The sequence below is a fragment of the Cyclopterus lumpus genome, chromosome 11 (genome assembly GCF_009769545.1).
Source record: "Cyclopterus lumpus isolate fCycLum1 chromosome 11, fCycLum1.pri, whole genome shotgun sequence".
NCBI lineage: Eukaryota > Metazoa > Chordata > Actinopteri > Perciformes > Cyclopteridae > Cyclopterus > Cyclopterus lumpus.
The window spans coordinates 7,668,962-7,685,076 of record NC_046976.1 but is presented as its reverse complement, the minus strand read 5'-3'; the positions used below and the strand labels follow the sequence as shown (position 1 = coordinate 7,685,076).

The 16,115-nt window shown below is 41.5% G+C and overlaps 1 protein-coding gene across 6 annotated transcripts in view; it reads left to right on the top strand.

Moving 5' to 3' along the window:
* Positions 1-16,115, top strand: part of akap9 (A kinase (PRKA) anchor protein 9) — a 57,069-nt gene that overhangs the window by 1,515 nt on the left and 39,439 nt on the right. For all 6 annotated transcript variants that reach the window (XM_034545779.1, XM_034545782.1, XM_034545781.1 and 3 more), the window contains exons 2-8: positions 6,529-6,801; positions 10,018-10,062; positions 10,698-10,760; positions 11,671-11,811; positions 12,540-12,695; positions 12,841-12,975; positions 13,092-15,968. In XM_034545779.1, the coding sequence (XP_034401670.1) occupies positions 6,529-6,801; positions 10,018-10,062; positions 10,698-10,760; positions 11,671-11,811; positions 12,540-12,695; positions 12,841-12,975; positions 13,092-15,968 (3,690 nt within the window). The remainder of the gene's footprint in view (positions 1-6,528; positions 6,802-10,017; positions 10,063-10,697; positions 10,761-11,670; positions 11,812-12,539; positions 12,696-12,840; positions 12,976-13,091; positions 15,969-16,115) is intronic.

The following is a 16,115-nucleotide window of genomic DNA, read 5'->3' as shown; positions in this document are numbered from 1 at the left end:
CAGTTTCTGTCCAGCTGTTATTCCCTATAAACCCATACTTTTGCAAAGATTTGAATATTGAGAATAGTAAGGATTTCTTTCGGGTGGACTTGAAAAGGTCCAAACTCTTTCCAACCTGACACTGCAGAGTGACATCTAATAGGTTGAGTTTGGTGTCTCTTTTTGTCACTCCTGGTTTCATATTGGAGCCGGTGTTCTGGCTTTTAGTTTCTCACAGTGGAAGAGACCATGAAAACACCATCTATGTGGTTATGGCTTTAGCAGTTTTGGTCTATAAAAGACCCCTCTACTGCAGGAGGGTTTGCTTTTTTTGTGTTCTTCTTTTTTTCACTCTGTACTATGTCACCATGCCCTCACACACAGGGGAAAGACTTCACAAGCTATTTCACTGAATAACACATTTACAGTGGTTAGCAGGTTAGCGTGTCTGGGGCATTATTGTTTGTTCTAATAGCCTCGCAAAGTCAGAATAGATCTTGTAAGCTTGGATTGAGTCCGAGCTGATGAATGTCAATCAGAAAGCTATGTGAAGATGATGACCTGACAAACAGCCTCTCTGAATGTCCAAACGAAGGGAAAATATTCAATTATTTTCAGAAATAAAATGATCAATGGCGTTATCAGGATTAGCTGCTGTTAAAAACCAGATCAGTGACAGCGTAATGTGTTTCTCGAATCAGGTAAAGGGAAGAGTTCATATTAATGTATGAGTGAAAGGAGAACTGTCGATCATCTTTTGTACAGCCGGCGCGGAATGACGTCTGTCCCAAGCAAGTGCCGATTGAGTCATACCGGACATGAAGCGTTACTTGTCGGCAGGTGTCACCGGGCCTTTTGTTCCTGCTGCAGACGGATTGTTGCTTTGACTTTTCTCTGTGGCAAAATTGACCATATTGACAAGTGCATAACCAGCATAATGGCGTTACTCCAGTTATATGGCACGAGGCTTTGAGTGGGACATCTTTGAGACTGCAGTGATGAGTTCTAGGTGGTGGAACGATTTAGTGTTGGGTCAAAGAAACTCACAGGCTCGGATGTTCCACCTGCAGGGACTTAACCATTATCTCTGTGTCCCTTCCTTTCTACCAGTCTCTTACCTCTTTCTGGCCCTCACCGTGTAAACCCAGACTGCAGATGCTTGCACAAGGCTTAAGGTCACCATATGGTGGCACACAAAGGAAGAGATTGTGTAAACTGCCTGTGTAGTTCGGTGCAGTTCCACTTTATCTACTGAAACATCAAAGAGAGATGTTTTATTTTAACAGTAAATGTTGACATGTTTGCTTCTTTAATTGTTAGAGGGGTGTCTCTATATAATGAAATTAACTTCCAATGTAAATTGTTTTTTGGTCTGTAGATAAGTCTTTCCATTAGTCCGGCACACACAGTACGTTGAACTGAACTGCTTTTTAAATAAAACTCCAAGGAATAACCTGCCAGCTCATTTGCTGTTCCAGCATATTCAGAATCACACAGATCAGCAGAGGGGCAGGGCACTGCAGTGTTTTTATTTGGGCCCAAGGGAGTTGCGCATCATTTAGGGAGGACGGCCATGCTTATTTGTTTCTCTGCTTCCCTAATGTGTCTACTGGTGATTTAAAATTATGTTTGATTTGTTTACCTGCAAAGCTTGGTATCTTTCAGCAGAAAGCGGCATCAGGGCAGTGAATATCTGAGGCGCAATGCCATTTGTAATTTTGCACTTGTTGAATTAGTTGTACCAAATTACAATATATTATTGCCGAAACAAACTTTGTGTAGAAATTGGAGAAACCATTTGCCAAACTATGTACAAAACAGCTCATTGTAATCCTGCATCCAAAGGGAAGTAGGTTCAAGGGGTTTTCTTGAGGTTCAAATAGCCTGAAGCTCGCCGTCACAGTCCGCAATGGAGGTTTTCAGGACAGCAAAGGCACAAGTTGATCTACTTAGCGCAGGCCTGAATGGCATCAGATTACTTTTATACTTTCCTGCTTCTCGAGCTTTTCTGCAAGATGCTGATTGTTCAAGTGAAAAATGATTTTTTTGGTAGATATAAAAAGGGCAAGGACTCCCCTCCATCATAACCAAGGGCTCTAGACCTGCACAGTGAGTAAGGTTTAATCTTCCTCCAGGTTGCAGCTAATTAAAACTGGAAAGCTGTTAGTCTATCACATTCAATTAATCACCTGGCCATCTAATCTCAAGCCACACAGCACGACATTACAGACGCTTCAAAAGCATAGGGGTTATAAAGACTGGAGGCGTAAAAGTAAACCCTCCCGTGTTAATAAAGCCAATCAACAAGCTGAACTGGCCACGGTGATCAAAGTGTGGTCATCATATAGAGCTGGGCAGGGTGACATACATGATTAGTCACCTCGTTCTTAGAAGTTATAAGGATACTTGACTTTGATCATGGCTTAGATTTATTGAATGCAAAGGCATGAAGAGTCGGGGAAAACTGGGTATTGATTGAAAGAAGCGAGGAAGATTTGTGGACCTGCAGAACCAAATTGAATTCTTCACTGACAACACGCACGTGCTGAGAATCAGAATAAACCACCGTAATGAAGCTCTACTTGCCTCTCGGAAAAGTCTTAGCAGTGGGAAGAGACTTCAGGGCAGGAGTCATATACAGGTGATTGTATGTCTGTGAGATTTATATATGCACATATTCAAATGAAGACAATTTCCGGTTCTGCGCTTGGAGCCTCTTGAATGTTTCACAGACATTTCTGCGACCGCCATGAAGCGGGTGGGGCAGAGGGGCCTTCAGTTGCTGCTGCTGCGTTTTCAGGCCGATTAGCTATTGTTGATTGCTAACTGGAATGTGTGTGTAAAGCACATGATTTTTGCCCTGTAGTTGCCGGGTGTTGACTAACGCAATATGGCTGACTGTCTCATTGACACATGACATTGGAGGCTGTAACCCCCCCCCCCCCTCCTTCACTGTACTACTACATATCAGTGTTTCTTCCGTATTATTTTAGCTGCGTGTCTCACAAGCATCAACCAAACTACAGAAAAATACTTTGTCACTTTATTAATGACACAAATCTAAACCACATGTGTGTCATTGGTATATCAAGCATCCCATGTAGTACTTTTTCAGTGTTTTAAGCAGACTTTTTTTACTGCGGCACATACGTTTTGATCTCCTTTCACAAAAGTGAAGCATTAGTTATTGGTCAGCTGTGTTCCTCTCTTATCATCATGCATCACATAAGGCAGTAATATGTTTGTTTTAATTTCTATTAAAACTATTTCAGATACAGTTTCTTTTTTCAGATTTTGACATTGCTATGACAATTAACAGCGCCCGCATCCGCTTCAAAACATTGGTACTTGCGTACCGTGCAGCGAACAGATCGGGTCCGGTCTACATCCAGGACATGGTCTAACCTCACACCCCAGCTCGTTCACTTCCCTCGGCTTCTGCCAATCGGCTTGTAGCTCCTTCACTTCGAGCTAAACACTCAACAAAATCACGACTGTTTGCTGTCCTGGCTCCTCATTGGTGGAACGAGCTCCCCATTGACATCAGGACAGCAGAAAGTCTCTACATCTCCCGTCGCAAACAAAAAACAAATATTTTTCGACTATACCTTGAATAGGGAAGGTAGAGCCGTAGTAGCACTTTAGTAGCACTTAAATGTCCCTTACCGATAGCACTTTGTTGTTTAGCACTTTAGTAGCACTTAAATGTCACTTACGGATAGTACTCTGTAGTTTAACGTTATTGAAGAAATTGTACTTGCTTGATTCTTGTTGTTCTGAGTTTGGACTCATGGTTTAATGCACTTATTGTAAGTCGCTTTGGATAAAAGCGTCAGCTAAATGACATGTAATGTAATGTAATGTAATGTAACAGACTAACAGATTAACAGTTATTGATACATATCACCAAATGGTACATGCGCTATTAAATCAACTAATAAACAGGTCATGGATTAAATAACCAGAAAGTAATGTTTGTTTTTGGGCTAAATCTTGTAAATAATTTCCTGGCAAATTAAAAAAATATCTTTTCGCAGATAAATCCTTTGCTCACAATAGTTAATACACCCATATGTATTAAAGGTACAGCCAACCCAGTATAAACAATACACCAACCTCTCTAATGGTAGGAAACTCGTCATCATCTCATCTCAACCCTACTGCAATGTGTTGTCTAATAATGAGCCACTAATAGACGTGGATTATAAAAAAATACAAGCTGTGTAAAAAATATGCCCGTGTAAATGTTTTCAGACAGCAGATCGTGATACACCTACGTAGTGTCTATCCCCAGATGGTGATACAGCTACAGTACACAGGCGCCAGTACTCCATATGCTCTGCCGTGCCCAGCCAAATAGGGCAGCTTGATATGATGATGAGCAGCAACGAACTTCTCCAGAAGTGTGTATGTGTGTGTGTGTGTGTGTGTGTGTGTGTGTGTGTATGCCCACTCTCAGCACTGTCGAGTCGGCCTTGAACATTTTGTGCAGCATCACCAAACCTGTCAAAAAGTGCTTCATTTCTATACTGACTTTGCTGCTACAGGAGTGTGGTTTGCCAGAGAAGTGCATATAGTCTGTGCTGAATGTCCTAGCTAGTGAGGGAACAGTTGAACTGCAGCAGGTATTTAGTAAATTTGGATTTCGATAATCGATTGTTTGTTTGTTGCTTTTTCTAGCAATAAGGCTAAACTCCAGCTTCTCAAATGTAAGGTATTTGCTGTGTGATATGATTAGGGTTGCAAAGAGATATATATATATATATATATATATATATATATATATATATATATATATATATATATATGTATGTATATATGTAGGGATTGGACAATATAGGTTGATCCTGGTAAAACTATGGAATAATCATAAATTCCTATGTGCATTCAAGATAATTTCCAGGACAGGTTAGCAGGCATTAGCGCGGTATCCTTGGTAACGTCTGTCTATATCTATGGCAATCCGTGCAACACCTGTGCCGTGACACCTGCAGCCTCTGCTATCTGCCCTGCTCAGCCGTCTAGTTGCTGACCCCGGCCGCTCACACATAATAAATACAATGGTAGTAACTAACCAGGCGTTGAAGTAGTGTCATCCTTGGTGACTATTCGTGTGACGTCCTCCTGTTGCTTTTATTCACGGCATCAATTAATTTCACTTGTCCCTCGTTTTCCTGCTCTCAGCAGACTCACCTGTTCTCACTTTCCCAATCAGTCATTCAGACGCATAGCAGCCCCTTCGTCGTCATTGTCTTGTTCTTTACCTGCCTCCATCTTGGAGTCTCAGTTTGTAAGCCTGTTTATTAACAATTCATTTAACCGCACCAGTGAGCCTGCTTTTGTACGCGGCTCTTGTCCTTCCCCTTTCGCCTGCTCTCAAAACAAAGACATTTGAAGATGTTTTACTATTCTGTGACATTTAATTAAAAAAAAAAAGTAAATTATTGACCGAGTAAATTATTGGAAAGGTTAATCAATAATGAATAAGTGTTGCAGCCCTAATTCCTATGATTAAAGATTTCTTTGACAGACAAAATACTTTAATAATAATAATAATGTATCCTTTATTGATCCTTTTATTGGGGAAATTATTCTCTGCATTTAACCCATCCTTAGTTATTAAGCAGCAGTGGGCTGCAGTGAAGCGCCCGGAGAGCAGCAGGGGGTTTAGTGCTCAAGGACACTTTGACATGCAGACTATGGGGAGAGTGGTGATTGAACCGGCTACCTTGTGGTTACAGGACGACCACTCTCCCCATGAGCTACAGCACAAGCTTAAATGTGTATTTTAAGGTTTTAGTTTATCCTTAGAAACGCAATTTGCAAACAATTGAATCAGGTCGATAATGCGGCATGATGCTGTTGTGAATGAAGTCTAATTCTAAATACAAAACTCAGATTAGCACAAGCGGTCCAGCTTGTAACATTGATAGGAAGTGCAGACTGGTTCTTCTGCCTACAACAAAGTTGTTTCTGTCATGAATCCGAGAATATAAACATACGGCACAGTGTTTGGGTGCAAAATAAAGCGGAGAATACCACTTTGATGATGGTGAAGGAGGTCAGTGTTATCACCGTTCAGACACGATCTTTGACAAATGCAATCCTTTTAGTCAGGATTAGCACCTGGCAGAGCAAGAGGCATGCGTCTGGGCATATGGACGCCGGGCGGGAGGACTCACTTGGCGCAAGGAAGACATCTTTTTGGGACACACAATGTTTCGCTTGAGTTTCACCAAACTGGTTCGACTCAGAGTGGGTTCATACTTTTTTTTTTTTTCTTTGCTAGAAGTATAACGTAATTGCTAGGCCGACTAATGAAGTTGTGAATTAGACCAAAGCAGGTGGTTCTTGCGCTTAAGAGATTCTTAGCATTAGGGTCAGTTAAAAAAAGGAACGGAAGCTATGACCAGAAATGTAGATTAGAATAACAAATAATTCAGAGGATGCTTAAAATGTTTTTGTTTTTTTCAACTTCCAAGGACCACCATTGATTCAAAAGGTATTATTTGTACCTTAACATTGCCTTTTCCCCTCTTCCTTCTCCAGTTGGCTGAGTATCGCCAGAGAAAAGCTCACGCGGACTCCCAGAAGAAACAGAAAAAGAAGAAGAAAAAGAAGCCGGGAGAGGACTCAGAGGGGGATTTGCAGAGAAGGGTGGAGGTTGAGCCGGATCCGTGTTTAAGAAGAGAGGAGGTCTCGGGTGGAGGACAAGATGGATCACAAGAAGAAAATACAGACCCACCCACCACAGAGTTTACCTTTGCCAGGACACTGCGGAGTGGAGAGACTGTCAAGCATAACCAGACCTACACCATAGAGGTAGACAAGACCACTTATCACAGTAGTACTCTTCACACACACAGAACCCCCGGCCATTTATGATTTTTAATGCATAAGAAAGACTCTGAAAGAAAGGCAAACTGTTTAAGTTAGTAAAGGTCAATCAAACTCATGTGTTGGTCTGCAGTTCATAATTATTTTCATTATCAACTGATTTGTTGATTATTAGTCGTGACCAAACTAATAATGTTTTGCATAATCTTTAGTAATTTCTGAGATTTTACAGACTTCTGTTAAATGTTGAAAATACCCAGAATAATGCCAAATCATATTTTGCTGAAGGTGCACATTGTTTGTTTTTGTTCATCCAATTGTAAAAAAACTGAAAATATTCAGTTTACTATCAAAGAAGATTAAGAAAACCAGCAATGTTTCATATTTCAGAAGCTCTTGATTGATTTATCAATTAATTCACTATTAGCTCAAATAGTGATACTGAGATATATATATATATATATATATATATATATATATATATATATATATATATATATCAACCTTATGAAAGAAGTGAGAAAGAAAAAGATTGGCCTCTAATTGGTAAACAATTAGCATACACTTTAACATATTATGAAGAATAACATTTCCGAGAATTAATAATTACTTTGGTTTGAGCCTGGGCTGCACGGTGGTGTAGTGGCTAGCACTGTCGCCTCACAGCAAGAGGGCCGTGGGTTCAATTCCCGGTCGGAGCGGTCCTTCTGTGTGGAGTTTGCATGTTCTCCCCGTGGCAGCGTGGGTTCTCTCCGGGCTCTCTGGCTTCCTCCCACAGTCCAAAGACATGCTGCAGGTTAATTGATCTCTAAATTGCCCATAGGTGTGAATGTGAGAGTGAATGGTTGTATGTCCCTACATGTGCCCTCGATGGACTGGCGGCCTGTCCAGGGTGTCCCCTGCCTTCGCCCTATGTCAGCTGGGATAGGCTCCAGCGCCCCCGCGACCCTAATGAGGATAAGCGGTATTGAAAATGGATGGATGGATGGATGGTTTGAGCCTATTTTCCTTTATTGGTTCTGAATTATTTCTTAATGCAAACATTCTTTGGAAATTATCTGTTGATTTATGAATTCTCACAATTAGACGAAAATGCACATTCCAAAAAATCTAATTACTGAGTCCAACAAACCAAGTAGTTTAACATATAATTGAGTAAATTGTTTTATATCATGCTAGCCCAAACTAGTCGTCCAGTGACACACTTTGTATCCGAAGATGCTCCTCAAAATGACTTAATTAGCCTTTTGAGATGTGTCTGGAGCTGCTTTTAGTTTGTTTAAGTGGTGTTGTATCTGAGACATTTGTCTTGAAGGAGGCTGCAGACTTAATGCTATGCTGTTGGAAACGAGAACTTAAATGGATGATTTCTTGCTCAACTACTGCTGCATTACAAGACTGCAGGTTTGCCGCCCCACTGTTAAAAAATAAAAGAACACACATTTCTGTCAGGTTTTGAATGTGCTGGGGACTTGGTCGACTTTCAACTGCTTAGTTCTTCCTTTGCTTAATAAATCCGTGACCGATACCTTCATCAAGCATGCTCTTTGAAACTAGACACTAGGTTGAAATTAAATGTGCAGCGTGCCAAGCCTCGCCTGCTTTAAATCCAAAGATGGTTTTATTGTTAAGAGCATTTGAATTGGGATTAGGTCTGTTAATTTATCAAACATAAATGCCATTCATTAGTCTCAATAATGATAAAATATTGAGCAGAACATCAGCTCTTCTAAAACACTTTGAAAAATGTGCACAGCCCTCTCAGTCTCTTTCTATCGTCGCTGTGCAGCCTCTCGTCGCTGACCCCACTGTACATCTGATGCGGTACATGCCCACAAAACTACCGGTTACCATGGAAACAGACAATTGCCTTTTTAAACAGGTTGAGATGCGTCGGCCTGTGTCACCAATTTGTGTGGGCTTACAAGACTTTGTAGCAGACCTCGGGGTTAATTGAATGTTTCGTTGCATAGCAAGAAAGAAAAAAAAGATTGGGAGCGGCCATCCGGTTCCAAAAGGCTGCAGGACATTCTGTGTTTTTGGGAGCTGCTCTGTGTCGCTAACAAATGAAACTTTTTAGAGACTCAGTCATCCAGAGTGTGAAAATTATGCATGTGGATGAATGATGCCATTCCCATGTTTATGTTCACCTCCACGTCCAACTGGTTATGTGGTTCGATTCCCTTCAGAAATTTCTTGAGTGAAGCAGCTTTTTGTGAGCAGGAAATGGTTGCTATGGAAACACAACAGCATCAAAGTTTTCCATTGTCAAGTCTTTTTCAGTTTAAGTAATTGCAAATACAAGTGTGCTGACTCATTGATGCCGCTTAGACATCAGCAGCTGCAAGTAAATGTTCCTTAAATCAACAAGGTTGTGATGTATTGTTCATATGTCACGCATTACGTGGACAATATTTTTTTTTGTGCACTTCGCTCTTCGGGGTTTGAAGTGATTTTAAGTTTTGCAATCAAAGTAACACCGGTGATTTCTCTCCCGTTCTGAACCCCACAATGTATAACCATTAATTAACCTGAAAAAGGACCTCAATAAAGGCCATCATTACACCGTAGGAGGGAGAAAGGAGCTCGTATTATGCACCTTTTCAATTGGCTTATAATACGCTTCTTGGAGCTCGTTGTTAGGAAGTTAAACGGGTCATAATTCTCTCCCTAATATCAATGTTATATTGCTGTGAAAACATCTGCTTCAAACGGTATTCATTTTGCGCCAAAGACAAAGTTCTACAAGACAACGTTTGAACACATAAAGGAGTATTGATGCACATTTTAAATAATAGCACTGAGCAGAGCTTCAATACATCATTATCAAGTCAATGCAACCTCCGTTAACGTTAGCTATTAGCTTCGTTATAAGCAGGACTGTGCTAGGGAGAGACTCCTGCACTGTCTGCAGGCGATCACAGTGATAACTCTGAATGGGAAATAATTGCAATATAATAAGTTTGTGTGTGTGTGTGTGTACTGCACAGTGATTGATGGATCTCTAGTGACAGAAGTGGGCCATGCCCATATTTGATTAAAGCCGAGCGCCTACTGAAATGGGACATAAAGCACACATTGTATCAAATTGTTATGATTGATCCAATATTGAATGAACATAATAAAAAATGAATAAAAGACACATTTATCCTGTTAGTTTTCTACATTCATTATTAATGAAATCAATCTTCTTGATTGCAGCCGGAGAGCGAAATGTCCACTACTGCTGAAGATTATTCGTCAGAGGTGAGATGACCTTTCTGAAAATATGTATATCACTTTGTGGTATGAACCTTTTTGATCAGTGTAACCAAGTTTACACTGATGCAATTTGCACATTGAAGGGCTGTGGCTCACTGTAACTGACTGAAGATACTTTTTGTTTTTCATAAAAACAGATTCTTTGACTCACAGTAGACTATCGGTACACATCCACCGACAGCTTTTAACAATATCACATGCTAGTAACATTTTTCTGTGGTGGATAAATCCTTAAATGTTTAAGTTTTAGTCCTTCGGCTGTTCTTAATATGTGTCCGTAATGAACGTTGAATTGATAAATAAGTCAGATGAAAATTGTGCTTGTAATGGTGCCACTTCTTAAATACAGCATCATCAAATATTATTAAAACTTTTCGTTCTGATTTTCTGCTATTATGCTTCCTAATGCAACTACATGTTGTCTGAGTAAGGAGTTTGAAGTTGAAAATAAATTAAGAATCTATATCAGTTGCAGGATCATTATAAATGTGATTTTAGTCCATAATATAACTCACATTTAAGACCGTTTTGTCAAGAAAATCTGACTTTTAATGAATGCCGACTTTTCCGTCCCAACTCCCAAATATTACTGTTTCACTGACAGCATTGTGAATTAACAGGTAAATGGGTGCCATGATGAGATGACAGAGAACCTAATGATGCCTTCGAAGGATTTTATCTGGGTACAGTAATCTGATTAAGCAGTTCTTTTGGCTCTGCTAGCAAACCCACTGGCTGCTGGACGCTGTGTGCTTATACTCTGCAAGATTTCTTATAACCTACTAACCAAGCCTGATTTACGGTGTACTCACTCAACTATTTACCTACATAAATAATCAAAATTTGAAAAATATACAGTAAAGACAAATAATCATGTTATTAAGGACAATATTGAAAGCTCAAATGTTAGAGGATCGAACGGGGCTTTGTGGCATTTCTAAGTCGTGAAAGCTGGATAAGATTCAGGTGAATGATAAACAAGTAGAGAGAGGACGTTCACACAAAGAGCTTCTGGCTTTCGATCCACTGCGGTGTTCTTTGAACAGAGGAAATAGAAACCAAGGAGGTGCTGATCAATACACCCCTTTTTTAATTTTCCCGAATTTGGTGCAGATTTTAAGACTTGTCGAGTTCAGATACCTTTTCTGGTTCTAAAAATTAATCGAAGGGATAAAATGACAGCGATATTTTACAATTGATGATTGTTTTCTTGATTATCTTACTAAATGTTGGAGTGCTTCATGTTTTCATTGACAGTATTATATTTAATATCCAGGGTATTTAGTTACCTTGCATGCTTTTTTAACTGCCCTTATAGAACTAACAGACTTTTCCTCCACTGCTTTGGGTTATTGCCGTTGCATTTTGGCCAATATCGGTAAAGCTGGTTTTAGCAATCCTTACGTTTTGAAAGGCAATACTTGATAACAATAACATATTTACTCATGTGGCTCCTGGCTCTTGTAACTAACTGCTGTCGCTCTATGGCGGTGAATAATTGCTACGCTCATTCTTAAAACCTTCATCTTGGTTCCTTGACCAAAACCCTGTAAAACAAAATAAAAAATAAAAAGTGATATTTTCCCTGTTCAGGAGGAGGTGGAGTCCCTGCAACAGGTGACAAAGGGAGGTACGATGGAGGACGCTCTAGCCTCCAAGACCCAGGCAGTGGAGGAGCTGAGTCGAGAGCTTGAAGAAATCAGGGCTGCCTTTGGCACAGAGGGAGTACAGCAGGTACATGTTGTATTGCTTTATTATAGGGCACACTGTTTTGTTTTCTTCTCTACATTAGGGCTTAACTTCTGTCAGTGCGTATAGAAATTACACAGTGTGGAGATTGTATTCTCTATTGTGAATACCACAATATTTTTTCAAATGTATATTAAAACATATATAACTTAAGTGGTTTAATTAGAATGATTTTTCTTTTTTTGTCATTGTTTTTGTTGTGAATGTTCAAATTAATTCATGGGTGATAGGAATATTTACACTTGAAGCTATCTTAAGATAAGATAAGATAAGATAAGATAATCCTTTATTAGTCCCTCAGTGGGGAAATTACAGGATTACAGCAGCATTGCTCACAGTAATAAGTAAAACAAGTAGTATAATAACAGAAATAAGATAAAAGAGTAAAAAACAAGAAGAATATTATATATACAGACGGAGTAGAAATAGAATAAAGTGAAATAAACTTCCCTTTGGTTTTAAATCACAAAAGGTTATAATGACACCCACATATTTGTCATCCAGCAGTTAGACCTGTAGCTCTAAATGACACTCACTTGAAGGGCAGGAACTTGTTTATTCCTTCATCAGAAAGCACTATAGCTTCAACAATCAGCACATTATTTGCTTCCTCATAACACTTATTCAGCCTGAAGAGCATGTGTGTTGTTGTGTGTTGTTTTTAAACTGTCCGTGGAAAATATCCACATCATTTGCTCTATCTCACTTTCTAGCTGCAGGACTTTGAGGCTGCTCTGAAGCAGCGAGATGGCATCATCACCCAGCTGACGGCTAATCTCCAGCAGGCTCGTGAAGAGAAAGACGAAATCATGAAAGAATTCCTGGAACTTACAGAGCAAAGCCAAAAACTACATATTCAGTTCCAGCAGGTGGGAACTAAGGATATCTAATATAACAGAAGTTTAGACTATCATACACTACCTACCTTCACAGGCCACTACACTATAATGTTGCTCCACTACTTGCTGTCCATATATTCAATAATAAATACATATGTGTTTGGGAAACTCCCAGCTGCAGGCGGGCGAGACGCTGAGGAACACCAGCCACAGCAGCACAGCAGCGGATCTTCTGCAGGCCAGGCAGCAGCTCCTTCAGTACCAACCACAGCTGGAAGAGCTCCAGCTGAAGCTCAGTGAGATGGAAATGGTGAGAAGTGGCCGAGTGTGATCCTTTAGACATGCTTTGTTAAATGCAAGTGGTTACACAGTATACTCTCAATTCAATGGTGCGCCTGCATTTCTAATAATTGCTTCTTCTTGTAGTCACAGGGCCGATCAGAAGAATCATTCACGCTAAGGATTAATGAAAAGGACCTGCTAATTGGTGAACAAGAACAACTTATTTTGGGTCAGAAGCAGCTGCTGACAGAGTTGAGGACGACGGAGCAGTCTTTTGCACAAACACTGAAGGAGAACAATCACTTGATTTTAGAGCAAACTGCAATAATCACAGAACACGAGCTGTCGCTGACCCTGCTCCGAGAGGAACTTTCTCATGTGGGACGGACTGCTGACGAGAGTATTATCAGCCCGTCAGATGAGAAAGACCTGATTATAGCAGAGCAAGAGAGAGTCATTTCAGAACGCGACTGCTCTCTTACCCAGCTGGAGGATGAGCTGGAGTCTTCTGAAAAAGGCTTGCATGACAGCCAACAGCGAATAGCTGCAAGGGAGGCGGAGCTTGAACGATGCATGGATGAGTTGGAGAGCAGTAAGTCTGACTTAAAAAGCTGTAAAAGTGAATTGGAGAGTTTCAATTTGGAATTGGAGAAAGAGCGAGCAGAGTTGGAGAGCCTTACGGGTGAACTTGCAGCCTCCAGACAGAAAGAGCGAATGTCCTCTAATGAAATCATGCAGCTCATGGGTACTGTAGAGGACCTGCAGAAGCGTTGCCACCAGGACAGCCTGTCTGAAGGTGACACCATCCAACAAATGCAGGAAGAGACTCTGAGGAAGCTCGAACTTCTCAGGGCAGAGCTGGATGAGATGTACGGCCAGCAAATAGTCGAGATGAAACGGGAGGTTAATTTGCAGCATGCAGCAAAAGTGGAGCAAATGGCCGAGCAACATCACGCTGAGCTTGAGCTTCTAAAAGCTCAGCAACTGTCTCAAAGCTCCACTGTTGGTGTGGAGGTGGACACGCTCAATGCTAAGATTAGAGAGCTGCAAGGGACATTGGAGCAATCCCAAGCCATGCAGGATAAAGCCAGACATGAGCTTCGCCAAGTCGCCCAAGAGAAGTTTAACCTGCAGGCCAAGGTTCAGGATCTTCTTCAAGATCTCCGTTCTGCTAAAGAAAAAGTGGAGCGGGTCTCCCACAGTCTAATCTCTCAGGAAAGCCAACGTGGTGAACTGCAGCGCCTCCAAGAGACCATCCACAATATAAAGAGTGAGCTTGCTGCTGTCCAGGAAGCAGCACAAGAAAAAGAGATACAACACGACTCTGAAGTAACCAATTACAAGATCAAGTTGGAGATGCTGGAGAGGGAGAAAGACGCCGTGCTCGACCGCATGGCGCAGTCACAGGAAGCAGAGCTGGAGCGACTGAGGACTCTGCTTCTGTTTAGTCATGAGGAAGAGCTAACTCTTCTTAGGGAAGATTTGCAAAGGGAGAGCTTCCTAAACACAGAAAACCTCCTCAATGAAGCCGCTATCAAACACGAGAAAGCGCTGGATGAGCTGCGCATTGGTTATGAAGAAGAACTGCATTTGTTACGTAGGGAGAAGGCAAGTTCTGCCACAGAGCAAGATGAACTTTTTCACCAAATTGTTGGACTAAAGGAAGATCTAAAGCTTGCTCTGCACAGCTCCAAAGTGGATGCGCTTGTCCAGCAGCTTCAAGAGCTTCAGGTGGAGCTTGAGGAACTGAGAAAGGGAGAAGGAGAACGAGCTCGACTGGAAAATGAAATTCAGTCGTTACTTAAAAAGACGGAGGCGCTTGGCAACCAGACAAAAGAGAGAGAACAATGTTGGGAGAGCAAATGGGAAGGGCATGAATTAGAAAAAGAGGGATTGATAGAATCTAATAACACTTTGAAAGAAGAGTTGGACTCAAAAATCCTGAAAATTGAGACACTTGCAGCAGAGAACAATCAGATACAGCAACGACTAGTTGGGCTTTGTGAGGAAATTGAAACGCAGAAGACTACTTTCTCATTTGCTGAGAAGAATTTCGAGGTGAACTATCAGGAGCTAAAGGAAGAGTACTCGTGTCTTATTGAAGCGAAGACACAGCTGGAGGAGAGGACGCTGAAGGAGACACTTGAGTTTGAGGCAAAAATGTCCAGCCTTCAGTCACAGATTCAGGAGCTGGAGGAGAGCAGCAGAGATGTAAAAATGGAGGACATGAAAACCGATAGACTGGAACAAATTGTGATAGAAAAAGATACTACTGAGCTAATAGAGAAGTTTAATTTTATTTTGATTGAGAAGGAAAGCCTGGCTGGGAGGCTTTCCGAAGTTACAGAGCAACTGATGTTTACAGAGAGCAAAGTTGGACAGCTGGAAGAAGAGCTGGCGAGAGTGAGGAAAGCGAGTGTGAAGGTCATCACACAAAGTGAAAGCCTGGGGAAAGAACAAGAACAGAAGCAAGAGATTATGAGAAAGAAGACGCGGGGGCAGGACGCACAGAGACAATCTAAGCTCCAGCAAGAAGACCGACCCGATGAACCAGTTTGTTCTTCTGGCGGGCATCACCTTCAGATTCAGTGTTTGCAAGAGGAGATAAAGGCTCTTCAGTCCCTCTTACAGGCAACTGAATCCGAGAGATGCGGCATCCAGCAGAACTCGGCGCCCCAGAGGCTTTCACAGGCTCCATCTCCAGCAGCCACGGGGGAGGGACCTGTTGAAGGACGATCCGCCCCGCACAAGCCCACAGCCTCAGGGTCAGGCCGGCGCAAGAGACGGCAGAGGTCGAAGCTGGAGCGCAAAGTGGGCACCCCTTTTTCAGACTGCAGAGAAGAAAAACAAAGGGAGGAGGCGGAGGAGGCAGAGGGGGAGGACGAGAGAGCAACAAGTGCTGCAGAGCAGGAGATGCAGCCTCAGATGGAGAGCCAGGTTATGTCATGTTCACAAGAGCGGGCCGGTAAGAAGGACTCCACTGACGGATACCAGGGAGACAGAGACGACAGCAACAAACAGGTAGGCACACGCATGCATCTACTTCACCGCTCTCCAGTCGCCGCGTCTCTCTCTCCCTTTTTAAGTCTGATTTTAAATTACATGTTTGAGTGAATAAAGGTATTTTTCAAAAACTGTGCATGACCAAAAAAAAGAAAAAGAAGCAGA